Raw genomic sequence first — 23,568 nt, 5'->3', positions numbered from 1 at the left:
CAGTTTAGGCTATGAAAAATAAAACTGACCACTGTCATCTCATGGATGCGTGGGCAGTTGTCTTATAAAATTTTCAAAAAGTTACCAAACTGAGGAACCACCGGCATTTTACCCATCTATGCTTTCTCTGAGATGCAGGGGGTCAGTCCCCGGGAAAGCAAACAAGGATGGAGGGTAAGAAGCAGTTGGCACAATGGCGTGTGGCAACAGCCAGAACTAACCTTTGCAGAGCATTCTTCTTTCCCCTCCATTCAACCCAGACTACATGAATATCTACAGAAACACTAAAAAAGTACCGCGTCCCTTCAGGCGGGACATATTTAAAGAGTTAAAATTCAGTGAACTGGAAGGCTTTAAACCTCGGCTAACCTCATGGAAGGTTCTGAACTAGGGTAAACAAAACAAACTGGATGAAGTGGTTGCTTATTTTTTTTTTCCTGGAAAAAACCATCATGATGATGTATGTCTGAATGCTTGCAGAATTTAATAACAGTAAATCTTCACATTGAAGGAAAAATAAACAGCCAGGAAACACAGCAATCAACTCTCTATCATCTGGGTTTTCATTCATTTTGCCTAGAGTGTGTCATAATGTAAAATCAATTATTGGAAAGCAAGAGGTTTTAGTGTGCTGGGAGGTGGTCTTAGCCTGGAAACCGAAGAGACTAAAGCAAACTGCCCCATTGGCATGCTAAGAATATTACCAATGTGAATGGTTCAAAACTGCAAATAAAATTCTTTTTAAAATTTTCTACTGCATGTAGAGACAATCAGACATGATCACTTTTTAAAAAAATATCATTTTAAAATTTGGATAATTACATAGGGATAGGCAGCTACCTCAAGCTTACTAAGCCTCGGAATGCAGGGAAGTTTCCACCTGTCCTTCCCTGGTCGAATTCTCCCATGGCATTCCCGGTCTGGGAACGCATAGCTTTACCTGCTGTCAGATTTGATTATCTGTCCCTTCCATGTCTCCTCTAATCATTCATGTCTCCTCCATGAACATAGGCTGCAAAGGAGTAATATTCCAAATTTCAAGGTCAGTACCTAAGAGATACAAGCCCTCAAATGTTTGTTGGACAAAGAGTGCCTGCAGGGGGTTGACTATGAGTGGTAAGATGTGGCCGTGGCTTGTAAGCGGACCTCAATCCCCGAGCCATGGTATTAACCCGCAGGAAGGAGAGCGGGTTGAATTTATTTAGAGAACAATTGTTTGCCCAGGTGGATTCAACGCTACTTCTCTGTAGTTAATAAGGCCCATAGTAAATGACTCATTCTTTCAATGACCTATGCAAAGTTGTACAGGCCAAGAATGATAACAAAAACCAAGCAGAAGACCAGTAAACCTGACCATGTTCTGCGTGGATAGAAAGGCCAGGTTTCGCTGACTCTTTTGTTTCCTTTTAGTTCACATGTTCTAAGCCCTTGACAAATGCCAGAGTTTTGCCTGTGAAAGATGTTGAGTTCTGAATGAGTTCAAAAACATTCGCATAAGTCAGTACACATGACTGAGCTGAGATCCTCCCCATCCCAGGTATTCCCTTTCTGATGATGCTGCCTATTCAAATCTCCAAGTAGCATAAGGTATCTCCTAAGAGCTCCCTGTATGTGGCAGTTTATATGGAAGAATACATAACACTGAATCTCTTTGGGCTGCATTGCAGAAACATTCGCTGTGGACATCTCTGCACGTGAACTACTTGTAAACCATGCACCAATTTATTTACCACACACATCTTTTCAAATATTTCTTTCTTTTTTTTTTTTAAGATTTATTTATTTATTGTATACACAGTGTTCAGCCTCCATGTATGCCCTCAGGCCAGAAGAGGGCACCAGATCTCATTACAGATGGTTGTGAGCCACCATGTGGTTGCTGGGAATTGAACTCAGGACCTCTGGAAGAGCAGTCAGTGCTCTTAACCTCTGAGCCATCTCTCCAGCCCCCTTTTCAAATATTTCATTATCCATCTTTTCCAATTAAGAACTTTTCCGGAGCTGAGGAGATGGCTCAGTGGTTAAGATAATTTTTCTAAAATCGAGGCACTCAGGAAGCTGGCACACCGTTCTCTACTCAGAGCCGCGTGCGTAAACACAGTCCGCTGCTATCATACTGAAGGATGTTGTTGAGGACACTGTACACCGTTCTCTACTCAGAGCCGCATGCATAAACACAGTCCGCTGCTATCATACTGCAATGATGTTGTTGAGGATATTGTACAACTTACACAACAGTCATCATACAAGAACTTGGAAAATCTTTTTCTCAACTGTGGTAAAAAGAATAACTCTCCAAAAGAGACTTACTTTTTCTTTTAATACAGATCAATCAATTAATATACATTGTTTCTTTCTTATCATTTGGCCTAGAAAATTCCGGTGAATGTGGGACTCTATTGCTAAAGGAACAAAATATCGAGAGATGCACACTGTGTTCTAGCCCTGTCCTGGTTTCAGCAGAGCTCAACTTTCCCTGTTTCCTCTGTCCTTATTTCCTCCTTTTAGTCGCCATTTTGTTTCTTTCGTGTGTATTTACATAAGCCACCTTAGGTGTGTTTGGGAACAAAGGAGAAATACACACACCAAAAATAGACTAAAAATGTGTCTCCTGAGAAGATGCAGACAAGTTTTCAACAGAGTGTGGTTGTTGGATGCTCTTCTTCCTTCATCTGTCTTGCTTCCTCTCCAGAGAAGCATTCATGTTGTAAGCAACCATGAGCCATATTTTTATTTGTGGCCAGGGAAACAAAAAGAGAGAAAAGGGTGTGTTGTAAATATGGAGACGACTTTGTAAGCTAAGAATTGAAATAAATGCAAAAAATATAGTATGTGAAAATACATTCTTATGAAAATTCATTGTCAGCTAAAAATCAAAGTAAATAGGAAACCATCGTTAACAGGTGAAAATATTTTATCCTTATAAAAATTCACTGTAAGGTAAATTTTGTGAAGCAGAAACCTTGACTTCACTTATTGCCACAACCCTAGCACCTAGAATAGTGTTCAGTACAAAGCAGATATTGAATCAATATGTGTTTGGAAAGTGAATATAATAGATTTGAGTTTAGAACTGTGTTAGTAGCAAAGGAATGATTTGAATATTTGTTGTGTAACCTGTTGAGATTTTTTCCATATTTAAAATGAAGCCATTAGATATGTGCCTTCTTAGAGTCCTCCCAAAGACTCTCTTGTTTAAACATGTGACTATATATACTTACAGCAATTTGGAAATTTTGATTTACAAACAGGATATCCAGGTATGTCTTCAATGGCCATTGTAGACGGGGATGTGTCGACACCAGATGCAACTCCCCAGGGAGAGTAAGCGGGCTTTCTGCCCATGCTTCATGTTCAGCAACTCATTGTCTTACTACTATGTCTAAAACCTTGAGGTTTGGGGAAAGGCTATGTTTTTCAGCTGATTTAGAGTTACCCTGCAGTGACCACATAAGGCTGTGATGATCGCTATAATCTTACCAGTAAACTGTGATGGCCTGCATTACAGCATACCTTTCATTTGTCAAGGGATTTTAAGGTAACATTAAAGTAACCCAGTTACAAGGTTAGAAAAAGGGAAACCGCCAGTAACAAGTTGACATTAAACACGAATCACAGAGTGTCAGCCTCAGAACAGCCAGTGTCTGAGGAGGAAGGACATTTCACATGTCCCCAAAGTCACACAGATAAAAAACAGTGCGTCAAAGCAAAATTAAATTACAGTTTCATAAGAAAAAACAGTTGGATTCTGAAAATAATTTTATCTTTTAGCCAGCAATTCCAGCATGACGACTAAAGGCTTCAACTATGTCCAGACATCCAGTGGAACAGACGGCAAAAACTGTTGAGTATACCACGGGTCCCTTTGTGTCTTCTATTCAGTCACCCAGCACACGTATTGACAGGCACCATGTCCTATGTTCATAACCATATTCTTCAAAACTTACAAGCATCAATCATGTTTGAAGTACTGTTGCTGATGATTAGAATACATATATGAAGAAGATCTAAGTTCCAAATTTGCTGTGAGGAGAGACAGACACATGGTAACTAATGATACAAGGAAGAAAACTCAGTACACAGACATGAGAAGAGTCAAGGGAGGACAGCAGGGGCTGCTATGGTAACTGGGAAATTGTCTTGAACATGAGGAACCAAAAGTAAGATGTGATGGTACACACCTGTTGTAAACAGAGACTGTACTTTTGTTTTCTGGCTGCCCAGACACAAATAATCACACACAAAAACTATATTAATTACAACACTGTTTAGCCAACAGCTCAGGCATATTCCTAGCTAACTCTTATATCTTAAATTAACCCATTTGTTTTCATCTGTGTATCGCCATGAGGCTGAGGCTTACTGGTAAGGTTCTGACATTTTTCTCCTTCAGCAGCTGCATGGTGTCTCCCTGACACTTTCTTCTTTCCTCCTCTGTTTCTTCTTGGGTTTCCAGCCTTGTTTTTCTCAGTGAGACATTCTCATATTGCTTCCTCAACCTGTAATCCCAGGATTTGGGGAGATGAAGAGAAAGGATAATGAGTTCAAGACCTGGCCATACAGCCAGTTCAGGATCATCTTTTGATGCATAGGTAGTTCATTGGAACTACTGCATTCTGGAAGGAGCAGGAGGGGGAAGAAGGATATAGAGAAGGGTGATGGATAGAACCAAAAACCAATGAAGATGTCAGACCAAGTTCTGAATACATGTGTAGAAAATGCAAACTAGCAAGGATATGTGTATCCATAATAAAAGTAAAAGAGAATGAACTCCCACCCCTAACTGAAAAGCTATTGACAGTTGATGGTTGCTAGGAGAGAGAGACTTGGTTTTCTTTAAGGGTGTGGTCCCTGACAGGTTGACCATGTTCTAGTGAGGGTTACATACTCATGCACATATGGGCAGCACTTATTAGACTCATTGAGTTACAGGTGACAGGGAGAGAAAGGAAGGAGTAAAGTAGATTGATGATAAAACATAGGTAGATAAGAGACAGACAGACAGACAGACAGAGAGACAGACAGACAAACAAATTAAACATGAAGGGAGTATGTTGGGGAGAGTCCAGAGGGAGCTGGAGGGATTCAGGGAAAGAAACATAAACAAAATATGCTGTATACATGTGTAAAATTCTCAAAGAATAAATTTATATATTTTTTTTAAACAGAAGAGATAGTCGAAGGCAATGTATAGGCACCACTATAACGTGGAACCGTGCCAACTGCAGGGCCCATCTTAGTAGATATTAACAGCCTGCAGAGGACCTCTGTGCGGCAGAAGACAAAGAGCTGACAGAGGAGGACACATGTAGAGTAGAATAAAAAGAAGCGATGACATCACTGGCTTAAGGTTCAAAATCAGACGTAACTGCTGAGCTCATGTGTACTCGCTGGCTCAGTCACTGTGTCACTGGAAGGCTGACTCAGTAATTGGGAGAGAAAAAAGAATTCACATAGTACAGGTCTTTGTAATATTATTTATTGCTTTTATCTCTTTGGTAGACCTAAGGCCAAAAGTTAGATCAATCACAATCTTTAATTCATCGCATACTTTCCTCATTAGCCAATGGAATACCCTTCATAATTTAACATAGTCCCTTTGTTAAATATACTAATAATTGATGCCTATGTTTAAACTCAGTACCCCAAAACAGGGGATGAAAAAGCAGTGCTCAAAGGAGAGGCACAGATCAGTGGAGTTTAGACACAAAACAGAGGTAGCATAGCAGATAATGGTGAAAAAGGAGGAACTTTTCAGCCAACTTACCTGAAATACTGATTATTTTTAAGAAAAGCATTCAAATGGACTCATACCATACACTATACAAAAGCAAATTGCATATAGTTTAAGACCTATTTTGGGGCTGGAAACATGGCTCAGAGGTTAAGAGCATTGCCTGCTCTTCCAAGGGTCCTGAGTTCGGTTCCCAGCAGCCACATGGTGGCTCACAACCATCTGTAATGGGGTCTGGTGTCCTCTTCTGGCCTACAGGCATACACACAGACAGAATATTGTATACATAATAAGTGAATAAGTCCTATTTTGATTTTATAAACTATATTTTTAAAAAATTTAGAAATAAACAAAATCCTCACATACTAAAACTAAACAGATCCAAGTCTGTTCAATTTAGTGAACTTCTTTACAGCTAAAATAAACATAGCTTAAGATCTTGATGTCAAAATACAAAAATTTAAATATGAAATAAAAGTGTGGATTTTATACTGGCTCTAAAAGGATTGATAACTTACATGGAATTAAGAAATCTGGTTCATGAGAAGACAATTTTTTTCTTTTTCTTTCGATACAGGGTTTCTCTGTGTAGCTTTGGAGCCTTCCTGGTACTTGCTCTGTAGCCCAGGCTGGCCTCAAACTCACAGAGAGCCACTTGCCTCTGCCTCCTGAGTGCTGGAATTAAACGAATGCGCCACCACCTTTAAAAAAGAAAAAAGAATATAAAAAAAAAAAAAGTTTATAAAAGGAAGTTCTACTATGGGGGAAGATATTGGCCACATATTTCACAACTGAAAGGACTCAATACCCTTACAACTATGTAAGGAGGGACTAGGGAAATAGCCCAGGGGGAACTATTGTTCACTCTGTGTGCAAGCATGAGGACCTGAGTTCAAATCCCTAGCACCTTATCAAGATCCAGCATAGGTAAATGTGCCTGCCAGCCCAGTGCTGTGGAGTAGAAAGGGGCCTTAAAGACAAGAAGATTGCTGAGGCTTGCCAGCTGGCCAGCTCCAGGTTCAGTGAGGGACTGTATCTCAGGGGGATGAGGTAGAACGTGACAGAGCAGGACAGCTGGCTGACATCCCTCTGTGAGAAACAAGATCCTCACCTCCTTAACTACAAACTCAGGAGACTAGCAAAAGTGAAACAGCTTTTGGTTCTGCAGAAAGGACACCGGCATAGAGAAGAAACAAAAATGGCTGGCATGTTGATTTGGCCTGAGACAGACAGTGGTTTTAAAGTCCCTGGTCCCCCAAAATTGCTGCCCTCAGACTGGTACTCTAGTGAGTTACAATCTTTACCCTCTATGAGCGTTCTATCGGTTCAGGATGCAAAGCCTTATCTGATAAACATCCTGGGGCTTGAGACTACACCCTTTTCTTAATAAGGATGTCTGTCCATCAGTCACGAAGCAGACTGTCTGCCACTTCCAGCTCTCAGGATGTTGAGACTAGCCAGTGTCAGTCCCAGCGAAGGCTGAAGGGAAGCCTCATTTTTTCTGCTTATCTGTGAGTCTGTGATGAGCTAAGCACACTTCGTACTGAAAATTTACCATAATGATTTGTTGCTTACATTTCTTTGGCTTCTGTACGCATGTATATGGATGCATGCATGCATGCACACACATGCATCCACATGCATGTACTACACAAATACCTGCAGAGAGAAAGGAAAGAGAGGGTGTAAAGAATGCTTACAGCTCAAAACAACAAAACAAAGGACAATAGAAAAAGTATGTGAGGAAATCTTAGAACTCAACAACAAAAGCCAATAGAAAATGGAAGCAACCCTTCATTTCAAACTATGAAACACACCAGCTTAGAAACATCTAAAGAGTTGTTCTGACTCTTTAGGAATCAAGAAAGGTGAATAAAAACTGAAACCAAAGTCACTTTTTCTGCATTGTCATTGTTAATTGCTATATTGTAATTACAACTTATATATGCTGTTTATTTGAACACATGTTGTTACTCTCTCTTCCCACGGTTCCAGCATGATGTGTCAAAGCTGAACAGGGGCCAACCCTACTCAACAATCTTATTCCCAGTTATAGGCCTTCTCCCACAGTTTATTGTGTACAGGAGGAATTAGCATAAAAACTGTCAGAAAACTCCATTTATACAGCAAAAATTATGAATAATCTAAATGACAGTGGTCAATAGAACAAATAAATTGCTGTATGTACAAAGAAAATGTTTTGGAGGAACAAAAGATGAGTGGAGAGTAGCCATGTGTAGCAGCATAAATAAATCTTAATGAATTTGTGTTCAGTAAAAAAAATTCCAGGGGAAAACATATATTTTAATTTTTAAAAATAAAATATGTAGCCAGATGTGGTGCTACATCTGTAGTTCCAGCACTCTAGGGACTGAAACAGGAGGTTAGCCATGAGTTTGATGCCAGCATGGTTTACATAGTAAGTTTCAAGTCCATATGAGCTATAGATAAGATTCTATCTCAAAAACATAATTATAAAGAATATAATTTAATACACAGAGTAGTCATGTGATAACATTCAGAACTGTATTGTTAGGAACTTTAAAAGACAGGAAAAATATACTGTTGTTTATAACAACCCAAAATCTATTTGTATAGATAAAAGTGAGACAATATTAAGCCAAGAGAATAAGCAACAATAGGAGGATGTTGAAGGGAATGAATGAAGACATCAAAAAGACAGGGTGTACTAATATACTCAATGCATCTTATATATTCAAAGACACAAGTTCGAAAGGCTTTGCCCAGTGGACAAATTGACAAGAAAATATTAGTGACACAAAGGAAGACGTCCACACTTATGATGTGTAATATAAACAAGAGTTGTTTACAATAACTGCAAAAATTCTCTACCTACCTCAGTGTCTTGTCATCCTTTATTCTTTTTTCTAAATCAATCCATTTTATTTATTTATTTATTTATTTATTATGTATATAATATTCTGTCTGCGTGTATGCCTGCAGGCCAGAAGAGGACACCAGACCTCATTACAGATGGTTGTGAGCCACCATGTGGTTGCTGGGAATTGAACTCAGAACCTTTGGAAGAGCAGGCAATGCTCTTAACCACTGAGCCATGTCTCCAGCCCCTCATCCTTTATTCTTTAGAGTGTCGTGTAAACAAGTGCCACGAACCCTTTATGTTACCTGTGGCCTTGTCCCTAAGGACAGTCTGGACAAGTCAGAAACACCAGTGAAGGAGCGACAGTCAGATAGACGAAGGGATACTTGTTGGTTGTAGAGTGAGAACTCTGTAGCAGTAGAGATAAAGGTTTATTGAGGATGTTATTGGAAAAGATAATCCCAAGATAAATTGTTATTGTGCATACAAAGCATTTCATATTTTAATTCTCACCATAATACTTTTCAATGTGTAATCTTTTTCATTATTTATATTATTTTTTAAGTTGTACTAAGGTGTGGGGTATGAAAGAACATGACCTAAAACTTTTGACCTCTGTCTCACTGTCCTATGTATCCTAACATCTACAACAATGATAGGCACACAGTCTGTGCTCATCGGAGAGTGAATGAGTTGAAAGATAATTGCATATAAAGAAGACAACTCGGGCAGATGTACAGTAAAACAAAATGATTTGTTTAATTGGACGTTGGAAATTTATTTTTTTGAGGCAGTTTCATGTAGCCCATGCCGGCCTCCAACTCACTCTGTAGCTGAGAATGACTTGAATTGGACTTCGGATCCTCCTGCCTCTACTTCCTGAGTGCTGGGATTTCAGACACACACCACCATACCTAGGTCTGTCTGTGGTGGTGGAGATCAAACCCAGGGCTTCATGCATGTTAGGCAAGCACTCTACCAAAATGAGTGACATTCTCAGCCTGTTACCATACTTATATTGTTATTATATTATGCTGTGCTGGGGTTAGGGGCACAGACAGAAGGAAGAAGGAAGAAGAGGAGGAAAGGAGGAACGGAAAAGAAAGACTAGAAATATTCTTGGCATCCTGTACATTAGCATGAGGTAGGGCAGAGAGGTTATTCATATGTTTTTAGCCAGATAATAGGTTTCCCCGCTGATGCAGTAAACCAGATCAAGCCAAATTACAAGTATAACAGCATACTTGTTCAGAACAAAGCAACTCCCAGGTACATTCACTGGTCTCAGGGAACAGGCCAGAGAAGTCTCACCTAGGAGACCTTAGGTGAAGGATGATGGGGTACCAGCCAGCAGCTAGGACTGTCCCCAAGTATGGCAAAAGGCTAAGCCCATGGGCAGGCACTAGAGCGGGCTGGTCATATCAGGAAAGTGGACTGGACTGGCTGCCAGAAAGGTGGAACTGAGCTTTTGGTTCCTTTCCTTCGTTTAGAGATTTTAGTGTGGGCAGGGTTGGAAGAAGTAGAAAAGTAAGAGTTTTCCAGCTTGTGCGGGGGCAAGCCAGAAGCTCCAACTGGACAGTTATCCAAAGCAGCTTCTAGCTCAGAAACTAGGAAACAAAGATTCCCATGCCACTTGGTCTTGCCTTATTGTTTATACCAATACTATAACATCTAGTATTGCATTCTTAGTCTCTTTGATACAGTTCATAATGAAATGAATTATTATAGTCGCCCCTATTTTCTGTTCTTTACCATTTGAAAACTTCATTTTTCCAAGGACATCTCATCAGTGGTCTTATCCTAAAATGGTCTTACAGACAATAAAGTCTAGGAAGGGACTCTGACATCCATCGAACAAAGGATGTCTCACTGGCAGTGGAGATTCACCTTCTCAATACCACGTGAATAAGATGTGACCATTTTCCCTCCATAAGTTTAAAAGAAGAAACAAACAAACAAAAAAGTACCCTGCCATGGGTTGCTCTATTTATAATCGTTCGCAGAAATCCATTAGAATCTAACAAGCTGAAATTGAATGCTCACTCCTCAACTGTTTTGAAACATATTGCTGCCAGTTGAATTGGGCTGTAGTGCGACGTGCAATATTGGATGACGCATTTGGCAAGATTCAGGACAGGCGTTGGTAATGAGACTCTTTTCTCTCTCTCTCTCCTCAATATGCTTATTTCAATAGATTTATGAAGTGCTTACGGTCGGAGAAAGAATGATAATGGATGGATTTCTGCGTTTCAGGGTCTTTTGCTGCTTGTGAACATGATCTTGGGAGATTCACTTTATGGGCCTCATGCATATTTAAATACTTCTGCCACTTTTATTGCGTTGCATTTATCCTCATTTGTAAGAATGTTTGAATGCAGTCTTTTGCTGTCATTTTGTGTATTACCTTAACGAGATCCAGGCTGGTATTAAAAGACATTGGAATCTAATCCTACTTCAGCCTCCAAATTCCCCAGGATCCGGAACCAAAATGTGTATTTTACTTTAAGCACCCATGCAATGGGAACCGTCTGCCGGCACACCTTCATACCCCAGTGGGTGAGGTTAATGACATCTTGGAAGACATTTTCACCCCAGTGCTTGGGTCATCAGGCCATGGAGAAGAAAATTGAATCTTAATTACTTTCTTCCTGATTTCCCTTGCCATTTACCTGGTCCAATGAAGCCTGAGGCTACATTGAAACCAACCAATTTGAGGTAAACAAGCAAAAAAGCACTTCAGGTTCCCAGAGGCCTGAAGCCTCTGACTCATCCGAGTACATCCATACATAACATCTTCATGTCCTGGACCTCATAATTGCCATTACTGACCTTAAAAGGAGATTTTTATTGTTTTAGGGTGGGGTTTTTTTTTTTGGTTTGTTTATTTTGGAGGCACTGTCTTATTGAGGTTCACACCAGAAGTCCGTTAGTCTTGTGGACCTCAGTGAACTTGCTGACTTGCTTCTACATGTTCTTTTCTGCCTGTGTCTGTAGCATCAAGAGCTGCTTCCTCCAGTAGTGGATCTGGGCCTTCTCCTTCGGTTTCGCCTCCAGAATGGCCGTCATTGCCTAGTACTTCCACTAAACCTCTCCAGCCAGATGCCCCAGGTACGCAAACTTCTCACAGGCTTCTGCAACACAACCTTGAGGGCAGCAGGGACCGCCACCTGCTTCTTGTCATAAGGCAAAAGGATCCCATCCAGCACCTTGAGGCATTCCAGGGCAGCCAGGCATCGCTTGGTCTTGTGGGGTTGCGTGCCTCCGACAATGTGTCCACCAAACACAGTTGGGGCTCATGAATGGTAGGAGCCTCCAGAGGGGATGGTATTCATCAGCTTTCTGAGAAAGTCAAGGTACTTTAACTTGTTTCTGTAGAAATTTTCAGAAACATCAGTGCCCTCTCAGCACACAACCATCTTCCAGCCCCGCGGTACCTGCATGGTCACAGTGACTGTGAGGTTGTTCAGCACTAGAACCTGCCCCTCCCCCATCTTCATCAGCCACCTGGGGACTTTTGTGTTCTTAGACCATAAATCAGTTAACTCTCAAATGTTATGACCATTTCTTCAGTTTTACAAACCTCTGTGTGTGTGTGTGTGTGTGTGTGTGTGTTTACTCTGCCCCTAGTCCTTGCTAGAATTCTTCATATTGCTGATATTCGTAAAGTTTAATGGTTGCACAGCAGGCTCTCTATGTTCCTTAGGCAAAAGGAGCGGAGGAGGCCAGATGCCAACTATGGCTGGAAGATTAGGCGCGAGGATCAGTAGGTCCAGACTCTCCTGTGCTATGTAGTGTGAGCTTCTTGCAGACCTGGAGAGGGAGGAGGCTGACAATGAGGACCTGAGAGACAGTAGCAGCAGGATCATGCCATGTCAGAACCTCAGGGAGCTGGCAATGATCCCTGCTGTCCCTCTGCCCCTGTCGGTCCTGCTGTCTAAATTCAGCATTTCTGTCCGCCACTTCTAAAGTCTTGCTTTCAGCTCATATCTCTCTCCACTCCATCACCTCTAAAGCACTGTCTCTTCCCATCCCCCCCACCCATTGCTTCCTCCGAAGTTAGCCTCAAGAAAAAATGTTACTTCTCTGACTTAAAAGTCTACATTTTTATTAGAATGCTATTTCCTCTGGCCACGAAGACTGTGAGTGGCATCTCATGTTTATTGTGACATCTGCTGGTCATGGCAAAACTGGGCACAACAGCACCACTCTGTACATTCTGGAGAAAGGTGTGATGCTATATCCAGACATATTCTTCTTGATGGAAAATGCAGAGCAGAAGGCAGACCACCCAAATCCCTGTCTTTGCTCTCTGGATATTCTTTGCCATCTCTGCCATGTTCTGGGGCAAAAATCAGGGACTTAAGAACACTCCTTTATGGGAAACTCAACCAAGAAACAGCTCACTGAAAGTCTGTTTACAAGCCAAGCAGAGTGGGATACATGCCTATCATCCTAACTTGGAAGGTGCTAACAGGAAGACCAAGAGTTCAAGGTCATCCTAAATTACATAGCAAGTTCAAGGACGACACGGGATTCATGAGACCTTGTCTCAACAATAAAAATAGGGAAAGTCTTCTATATGTATAAAAATGATGCAAAAAAAATCTTCCAAATACTCAGTAGATAAAAACAAATCTATAAGGATGACAAAAATTATCTGTGGTTTCATCAAAAGAGCTGTAGACATTAGAATAAAGTATGACACATATAGAAAAATGCTTATATGCCATCTTAAAAGAATAATTTAAAAATTAAATACAAAAATATTTTTAGCTGGGAGGTGGTGGTGCATGTCTTTAATCCCAGCACTCGGGAGGCAGAGGCAGGCAGATCTCTGGGAGTTCGAGGCCAGCCTGGTCTACAAGAGCTAGTTCTGTGACAGGCACCAAAGCTATGAAGAAACTTTGTCTATATATATATATATAGAGAGAGAGAGACATATATACATATAATATATGTATATATTAAAAAGAACTGAAAAAGTCTGATAATAATGGACTTTGATATAATTCTAAGCAGATTTAGCTGCAATGGGAAACAGTTGCTAATATGCTATCATTTCCTGGACAACTGTCAACAGTACTTAAGTGAATAAGAAAAGTTACTATGCCTAGTGGAGAAAAGTAGGATGTGCTAGGATCTTTAAGCCCTCTCTGTAGAGAAGTGCCCTTTCCTGCTGAGCAAACTTTCCTAGGAGCCATCCAAGGAAGGATACAGTACTTGAGATTCTATGACAGTCTCCCTGTGTTCACAGTTGTGGCTGATACTGGTTGCGTACAAGAGAATGCTATTGGCTACCCTACTGTTTGCTATTCCCATGTCAAAGCCATGCTCCTTATGGATTTTGATGAAAACAGATGCTGAAAAGACTTAAAGGAACATTAACTTATTTATTTAGCAAACATGATGAGGCCTCAACACAGACCATTTCCATCCAACCAAGAACTCAACATCATTCTGCGTGGCAACTCCCTGAGAGATTGAAGGATAGAAAGTGGGATTGCTAAGAATGGGGTATTTAAATGGGGAGACTGAATAAGCTTTCGGAAAACTGCTAGGTAATGAAAGATAGGTCATTGGAGGTAACTAATTCTACCTTGCAGAGAATTCTATTCACAAGCATGCTTCAGGAAGATGGCTCTCCTCTGGGAGCAATCAGTATCAAAACTACTCATAGGGGCTAGAGAAAAGGTTCAGTTATTAAGTGATTGCCTTGCAAGCAGTAGGACCTAGTTCAGACTCACAGAATCCATGAGTATGCAGCCTGCCTGTAGTTCCAACTTGGGAAAGAAAAGACAGGGGTCCCCCATCCCAACATACTGGCTAACTAGGCCAGCCACATTGAGAGATCATATCTCAATAAATAAGGTGAAAGAGTGGTTCAGGGTGACTTCGAAATGAAATCCTAAATCTCTGTATGCATGTCAATGTATGCATGCACAGAGACACAAATACACATGGAAGTGAGCAAAGAAAAAAAAGAGAGTCATCTCCTCATCTTACTAAAAGATTTCCTAACATGTTTTTCTATTGAAATTTCTCCTTCTACTCATTTGAAGTTTTTAAGACATGTCGAATCAAATAGGAGCTTCTTTCTCTTCACTTCTCTCCCTGCCACTAAACTTTTTACTGCATGTAAAACAATAGCTCTTAAAGCAGAAAAGAAAACAAGTCAGACTGGGGGCACATGCCTGTAATAACAGCACTTGAGAGAGGCGGCAGCGAGGCAACAGGATCACCGCAGATGTGAGGCCAGCACGGCTTATGCAGAGAGGCCCAGAGACACATAAGGAGAACAAACAAAATGAAATGTGTAAAACTAGCTCCCGCCTTTTCCAAAGTGGCTTTATATTTTAATTTTATTATATACTATGTTTTATTCTAAGAAATGTTGCAGTTGAATAAAAAGAAATTTTACTGAATCATCAATTTGCATAATTTTAAGTATTGATATTTTTATAATCTGTGTGCATTGTGGCAATGCTCCTTGCATTGTATTAAGCTTGATTTTTTTTAATTTAAGAAAAAAAATCAGTACTAACAAGAAAAAAAATGCTCTCCCAAATTTAGGACAAATTCTATTAATATTCATTGGCTACTAATTATAGAATTTTCTTCATTGGTTCACTGATAATAAACACGCAGTGAAAAATATTTTTGCTTTAAATATGGATTTCTCCTAAATAGATAGTAGTTTTTCAACCAATTTTACCTTAGCATAAATTAATATATTGCATCCTTCCTCATGAACATACTATGGAAAGGATACTAAAAGATGCCAGGCTCTGAAAGTAAGACGGTAAAAGCAACACTGTATCAAGCAAAACAGAAAATAAAACAACAAAAAAAAATAAGTTTATCCAGAAAAATCTGCTGCCTTCTTTATTTTGTCCAAATCCTGGCCTGTTCACACCTGATTTTTAATTAGTCATTGCTCTTTGCTCAATGCGAAGGCTTGCTTCCAGGTGTTGCACAGACTCTGTGCCTGGGCTAAAAAGACTTGTGGCCATGGAGGTTTGCTGATGCAGTTCACAGTCCACAGTTGGCTAGAAATGCCAGGGACCCACAAGCACAAATGCCTTTCTTCCTTCTTGAATGTTCCAGCAAAGTCCTACTTATCTGTTTACTTGACCATAACACATGAGGGCTTTCATTCTCTTCCTGCCTTTCTGCTTCTCTGTGGGGTGGGCGTGAAAGCAAAGACGGCCTACTCTCCATGTCAAGGGAGCTTTCTTCCATCCTTATTCCTAAAAGACTAAGTCAGTCCACTTTCAGGCTTGTGGCAGAATAAGGCCACATATTTTATAAACAAAATGCATGTCTTTTTTTTATAAGTCTAGAGACTAGAGGATCAAGATCAAGATACAGGCATTTGATGAAGACCTTACTAAGACCTCACAGAGTACAAGGTTAAAAGGCCGGGGCAAACACTGTAAGAAGCCTCTTTCATGAGGGTCTTAAGACTGTTCATCAGAGACAAGCTCCTGTAGTGTGCTGACCTCTTAAAGACTCACTTATCAGTGCTCTCATGTCAACATCTTTGAGAAAAGGCACCTTTAGACCTCAGCAGCGACTGTCATCAAAACTTTTCCAATCAGAGGTGTTAAAACCATAAGCAACCCCTTAACTTCCACTGTGTGTGTAACAATCTAATATCCGCTGCAAGGCTGCTGAATAAGATTATTTTAAGTATTCGTCACTGTACCTCTTCCCAGTTGTTAGATACAATTCATGATGAAGGAAAAAGTCTAACTAGAAAAATGGACTGCATATCTTCTTCCATTAGCAGATTCATTGATACCCAGTGAGATGCACACTGCAATCCCCTCAGAAGCAAGCTTAGCTCCACACGGTGAGTACTTGGGGAAGACAGAGTAACACAGGAAACAGTGTTATGCTTAAGTAGGCCCAGACGGAAAGCAAGAACAATGAGATGCCAGTTGCAGGCAGGTGTTTTAAAGAGCATCCTCATGACGAAAATGACAACAAGAGGTGTGACCATCCTTCAGTCACTCGGACAAGATGGACAGAGCCTTTTATGTTTGCTTCAAATGAAACATATATGACAACATTTTGGCCAGTTAGACCCCTGAAAATCCACCAGGCATGCAATGAGGAGTCAACATGGTTTTGTTTATTTGTTGCAAAAGAATCTCTGATGATCTCCACTATATATGAGCATGGAGAATCAGAATTTTAATTAGCTGAATCTTCACTAACCTATGAGAGTATGGCTAGGACCATATCTTTCCGTGTCCTCGCCTGCAGAATTTTGCAAAGCTACTTATACTTTGGGTGGCGTTTCTTCAGCCGTCCTTGTTTTGTTATTCAGAAGTATAAAGATTCTGTTCCCTAAACCACCAGGAAATCCCACTCATTTGGTAGACATTAGACAGATTCCTGGACCCCAGTCTTGCTGTACCTAGGTCTTTAGAATTAAATTTAATGTAGAAACATCTCTATAGCCATATCAGATTTAGCATGGCTATGCTGAGGCCATTCACATTGAAATTCAATTACAAGTTTATGCAACTTGATCATATTGAGATGGCTGTCAAGATGAATTCAGGTGTTGCCTTTATATTTCTAGATGTCATCTCTAGCACAACCAAAGGATATCCAGATGTCACTACAACGGCGAGAGGAATGACTAAAAATGACTACAACTATATCACCAGTGAGTTGTCTTTTATTTTATGTTTTGTTTACTCAGAAATTATTTTTCAGAGCCTTTCCAGACACTCTGACACATGTTGGGTATACAGGGACACTAGCATCCTAAAGATTACGGTCCATTGGAGATGACATGTGAAAAAGAAGTAATCAGACAACTGAACTTGTTTGTGACAAGAATTATAATAATGTGCTCTCAGAATTCAGAGAAAGACCTGATTTCAACTGCAGAATAGGAAATGTGATGAGGTGCTTATATTTTAAATTAAAATCTGAAAGAATAAAATGGAATAAGAATTAGCCTGCTGAAAAGTAGAAGAAACATTGCAGGCTTGTGAAAACATTATTTGAGTCAAGAAAGATTGTTGTAATAAAGAGTACCCCTGCAGCTCAACTAATAATAATTATGTCAGTGCAAAATGCAGTTTTTTGTTCTACATCTTGAAAGAGCAAGAGACTCAATAGAGTTTGTCCTTCACAGAGATCATGGTTAGTAAGTCATAGGAATAGTCAGTAATTTCCCATGGTGCGGAGCATGCTCAGCTGACCTGAGAGCCACATAACCTTCCATATGGGTGGCCATACAATTGCCCATCACTACAGCATCATCCCACATACATCATGGGGGGAAAAAAAAGCTGAAGACAAAGTTCTAACTAATAGCTTCATCCTGGCTTCCTAGCTCAGAGAGATTGGAAGGTCGAATCTCCACTATGAAAACTGTGTTCAAACCGTGATACACCCACCTTGATGCAAAACTTGTTTTAAACCTTTTCTTCTTTTGTCTTCTAAAGTGCTGGTTGTGAAATGTTCGCTCTTATATAATTTCCAGCTATAGCTTAGTAAGTTTTGACTTGATGAATTGAACTCAGCTCTAGGCTCAGTATGATGGTTCTCTTTTTTTTTCCCCTCATGCTACCCAACAAGTCTATGCTATGAAATCTCTAGCCTTGGCAGAAAGAAAGCAGTATGTAACTATGAACAGAACATCATGAGCTTCAAAGATACCTTCAGTGTCTCCTATAGCAGGTTGTGGTGGGAGTGGCCATGAGGAAGATCCAAAATGTGTGCTGTCTGAAAAGGATGAGCCTCTAGATTTAATCACACTGATACACATGGCAATAGCATGAGACTGCAGTCAAAATTATGTAAACATGCAAAATATTGATAACACTAATTTTTTAGTGATGAACTCAGGACTTCATGCATATCAGTTAACTACTCTAGCACTGACCTACAGCCCCAACCTCGTGAAACTAATATTTTCAGTCAGTCCTTTCATTCTTATTTTTTGAAACTTTACTACATAAAAATCAATAACCAAAACTAGGAAACAAAAGAAACATAAACCTTATCACCACCTACAAGTAATTTATCACCCAAATTGAAATAGTCTGAAAAAACAAATAAACTAGATAATTTGTATTATCTAAATTAATACTAAGTATTATTTTCACAAAATAATACTAACTATGGCTAGAGTATGAGTGCAGGTGCACTCAAAAACCAGAAGAGGCAGTCTGATCCCTTAGAGAGCTACTGTCAATTGAGATTGTGAGTTACCTGACGCAGGGCCTGGGAACTGAACCTGGATCCTCTGCAAGAGCACACAGCGCTCCTAAGCACTAAGCCATCTTTCCAGCCCAATGATCTGTAATTCTCATTACATTTTTTGTGAATGCTTCAATGGAGGCTTAGAAATATATCAAAAGGTGGATTTGAGACCAAGAAACTTGAACTTTTTTCAGAAAAATATGAATTTCTTAAGGTATGATAGAGTCTTTGCCTAAGCATATGCAGGGGTCTGAGTCTGACTCACTGAATAAATGAATGAATGAATGAATGAATGAAGTCTGAGAATTATTGGTAGAGTAATTAACTTGCATGCAGTAAACTTTTGATTTAATCTTCAAAGCCTCATAAGAATGGAAGTGCAAATCTATAATCTTCCTCTCAGGGAGTAGAGGCAGGAGGATCAGAAATTCAAAGTCATTCTCAGCTACATAGTGACTTTCATGAAACCTAGACTACATGAAACTCTGTCTCAAAAACAGTAAACTGTATGGCTAAGAAATTTTGCTCAAGTATTGTTAGAAGAAAAAGAAAAGCTTGAAATAATTTGATAATCTAACATTATGAAACAAATTAAATTAACTACGGTACTGTAGAATTAACCAGGGATGGGACAGAATGAGATGTATCTCTATACATTACTATGAAAATAACTCAAGTGTGCTCCAAGAAAGCTGGAACAGAATCATATATAAGAATGCCCCATTTATAATATATGGAATATATGATATCTGTTGATGACACACACATATACATATATGTTCTTGTAGTCATAGAAAATTACTGACAGGATACTTAATCAACTATTAAGTTGTCATCTCCTATACAAAAGAACATATGGTCATAGTCAGTGAACATCTTGGGAAAAACATGTCTCTTCTGTAGACAGAAGTTTTTGTCTCCACAGTCCCGCAACTGTTCACTACCAAAGAAACACACAGAGGCTTATATTAATTATAAACTGTTTGACCTATTAGCTCAGGCTTATTACTAACAACTCTTACAATTTATATTAACTCATAATTCTTGTCTATATTTAGCCACATGGCTTGGTACCTTTTTTCAGTGAGGCATTCTCTTCTTGCTTCTTTTGCATCTAGCTGGTGACTCACTCTCTGCCTTTCCTCTTCCCAGAATTCTCCTGGTCTGGTTGCCCTGCCTATACTCCCTGCCTGGCCACTGGCCAATCAGCATTTTATTAAACCAACATGAGTGACAAATCTTTATAGTGCACAAAAGCATTATCCTACAGCATTCTTCCATATAAAAAGTTAATGTTTTGTGACATCTAGGATCATATGAAACACTTCATGCATGCTGAGCAAGCGTTCTACCACCAGGCTACAGTGAACTACAGAAATCCCTGTTTTTCCCAATGCCAACATTTAGCACTAACTTTCATCTTTTTCTGCTGTTCTGCAGGTATCACTGTTAATAAGTCCAGAGATGGAATGTCTTGGCCTGTGGTTGTAGCAGCTTTGCTCCTTTTCTGTGCAATATTGTTCATGTTAGGAGTAAGAAAATGGTGTCAGTATCAAAAAGAAATGTGAGTATGTGAGACATGTAGAGACATCTACACTTTCCATTGTAAAATATTTACTTAATACAAAGACTACACTGCATTCATCTCACAATTTAATGAGCAATCCAGGCTTCTAGAAGCTCAGAGAAAAATTTCCCAGCATCATTCAGTGAAGGCTCAACACAGAGATCCTGATTCGGTCCCCCTGTCTGCACTAGCTCACTCAGGAGGAACATTAGACGCTGTGCACAGGTCAGTAGGCATGAAACGAGAACTGAGCCCACCTCACCATGAAGCTAAAACTGACTGTCTTTTTTAAATCTTCATTATTTTTTTCATTTTCCTGAATTTTTGACCTGACTGGGATCAGCTGGGCCCAGATGCTCAAGTGTGAAATTGAGTAAGAGAAGTAATTTTTAAGAACTTTCCAGTTGCTCTCCACCAGATTGGGCTTCTCCCGCCCTTTCCCTTTTTTCACAGAGGGGGAAAGAGGTACTTTATTTTCCTGAATTCTCTACACAGCAATCTCATGTAGGTATAAAGGTAAACCCCTTTTTTTCTGATTCAGTGATGGAGCATGAGCCTGGACTAGGCTGTGATCACAGGAAAGGCCCAGAATACACAGTGCTGATCACCGTGTGTTTGCTCTCTCTAATGTAACAGTCATCACTGCAGAGCATCCTCTTCCCAGAGGATCCCTTAAGACTGCAATAGGAGGGCCGAACAGACATTCTACCTACCACATGCATCCCAGAAAAGCTATGAATGTGGCCCAGTACATTTGAAAATGGGGAAGATGATGTCACCATTTCAAAAGTGAATGCCTCTGTTTTATAACTATGAGCAACAAATATTTCATGTTAATGAAAAACAAAAGCAATATTCTGTTTTTTATCCAAGGACTGGACCTTGGACACTATATGACCTTAACAAATTCATAAATTTTGAAAAAAAGTACAAATTTCTTAGACTCAAATCTACATTTTGGCATATTTTTAAACATTTACAAGCAAGGTAATAAGAATTACAGATTATGGAACTGGAAAGATGGCTCAATGCTTAAGAGCCCTTGCTGCTCTTGCAGAGGACTGAGGTTCAGTTCCTAGCACCTATATCTAATAGTTCACAACCTCAAGTAACAGTTGTTTTAATTGTGTCTCCTAGTATCTGGGGTACTTGCTCTCATACCTGACATACACACAAATAAAGATAAATCTTTTTAAGTTAGTGGTATTTGTATTAATATAAATGTAAGTACAAAAAACTGAGTTTTCAATTATTCTCTCCTTAAATATCTGTATTATGTAAAGATAAAAGTATACAAAATATTTTCTTTCTCTCTCCCATTTCTCTTTCCCTCCCCCTTCTGTTCACTCATTCTTTGTCTAAATTGAGATGCTATTGATTGCCAGAACATAGACACAAAAAGTCTCACAGAGATGTCCCTGTTTCCTGCTATCAAAATGTCTTGAGCATTGGCACAACAAAATCCCTCATGAACTTGGATGCTTGGCACACATAAGACAGAGATGCATTGTGCTAACACAAAATAGGGTTTTGCACAAAGACAATGCCAAGCATGCATTATTCAGCCAACCAACCCCGGAGTAAGGAACACCTTTCTTCCTGCTTGTACCGGATCCTCACCATGTACATGAGTGTCTGCATAAAAATTAAGGGTAGAGTCAGCAAAGTTGCTCTTTCAAAAAGTCCTTGAATTTTATGTTTCTGTCTCTGGAGGGATGTTCTACCCATGTAAGAGTAAAGTTCCATTAGGAGGCAGTTGCCATGGAGATTATGGGATCTCGTTACAAGACTTCTTTTGCTGGCCTGCTTTCCTTAAGCTAAGTGACTTAAAGCCTCTTTGCCTCAAACTGTCAAACAGTGATTATAATAATCACAGTTATTATATATAGTATAATAATACTGTAATATATAAACATATGTGAATGTTATATATATCACTTATACAAAATTAGTGATGCCAGGATCAAAATCACTTTGCAAACTATAAAATACCACATTAATCATATATGTGTATATATACATCCACACACACATATGCATGCATACATATCCCTATTAATTAATGGTAAGATCATTTGCAGAGTTAAGCTGTCAAAAACTCTAAATAAGAGTGTATGTCTTCCTCACCCATCAATATATCCCTAAGTTTAAGAAACACCACCCCACATTCTCAGCACTGAAAGAGAAATGTTTTCTTCTCAGCATGGAAAGACCCCCACCTTTCAAGCCACCACCGCCTCCCATCAAGTACACGTGCATTCAAGAGCCCACTGGACATGACCTGCCTTGTCATGAGATGGAGACACTCTGAGCTTCTGAGGTTTGACACGCAGTAGAGCGTTTCTGCCATCGTATTGAAAGCTAGATATTGTTCTCTTTTACTATCATCACCAGCCAGCTGAGCCTTGGCTGCAGCTCAAATGAATGCCGGAAATAAACAAATTGCTTTCCCAACACCTGCCCTCTTTCATCTGCACACACTTGAGATGTAGATACGAGTTATAGTGGTGGTTCTCAACCTGTGGGTCTCGACCCCTCTACCTCCAAAAAATATTTACATTACTGCTCATAATAGCATCAAAATGACAGTTATGAAGTAGCAATGGAAATAGTTTTATGGTTGGAGTCACCACAACATGAGGGACTGTGTCAAAGGGTCTAAGCCTTAGGAAGGTTGGGCGCCACTGTGTCCGAGGATGAAGCAATGTTTACACCCAGTGCAAGTTCAAGAGACTCACTGTCTTATGTAAGAAGCGCACATCAGGCTGCTGTTCTAGAGACTCCCTGTCTTACGTAAGAAGCGCACATAGGCTGCTGTCATTTTTAAAAAGTACATTCTTTCTATTTTGTATCTCAGCGCTCTACTGGGGGAGGACAGTGATTTCCAGCATCTGCTTTGTATTGGTTAAAGTTTTTGCTACGGTGTCCAAACACCTGAGAGTAAGCAATTCAGCAAAAGAGGAGCTCTGCCAGCTCACGGTCTGAGGGATGCAGGCCATCATAAAGGGAAAATCACGTGACAGGAGTATGTAGCAGCTGCTTGTTAAACGGCACTGGCAGCAAACAGAGCTTGGGCTGGAAACAGCCAACCTGGAACCCCTCAATCCCCACACCCTCATCTTACATCTGTCAGCCAGATCCCATGTCCAAAAGGTCCCATGACCTTTGGACACTGTCCGCAGCTGAGGACCAATTGTA

General features: G+C 39.9%; 1 protein-coding gene across 1 annotated transcript in view; it reads left to right on the top strand.

Moving 5' to 3' along the window:
• The window catches only part of Cd96 (CD96 molecule), a 77,017-nt gene extending 54,336 nt beyond the window's left edge, over positions 1-22,681 (top strand). The window contains exons 9-15 of the mRNA XM_057765222.1: positions 3,252-3,324; positions 3,776-3,843; positions 11,571-11,684; positions 16,366-16,428; positions 17,167-17,253; positions 20,244-20,367; positions 22,573-22,681. Of these exons, the coding sequence (XP_057621205.1) occupies positions 3,252-3,324; positions 3,776-3,843; positions 11,571-11,684; positions 16,366-16,428; positions 17,167-17,253; positions 20,244-20,367; positions 22,573-22,681 (638 nt within the window). The remainder of the gene's footprint in view (positions 1-3,251; positions 3,325-3,775; positions 3,844-11,570; positions 11,685-16,365; positions 16,429-17,166; positions 17,254-20,243; positions 20,368-22,572) is intronic.
• The last annotated feature ends 887 nt before the right edge of the window (positions 22,682-23,568 follow it).

This window comes from Chionomys nivalis, chromosome 3, assembly GCF_950005125.1.
Source record: "Chionomys nivalis chromosome 3, mChiNiv1.1, whole genome shotgun sequence".
Classification (NCBI taxonomy): domain Eukaryota; kingdom Metazoa; phylum Chordata; class Mammalia; order Rodentia; family Cricetidae; genus Chionomys; species Chionomys nivalis.
Note: the sequence above shows the minus strand (reverse complement) of the source record. Positions and strands in the feature narration are given on the sequence as shown.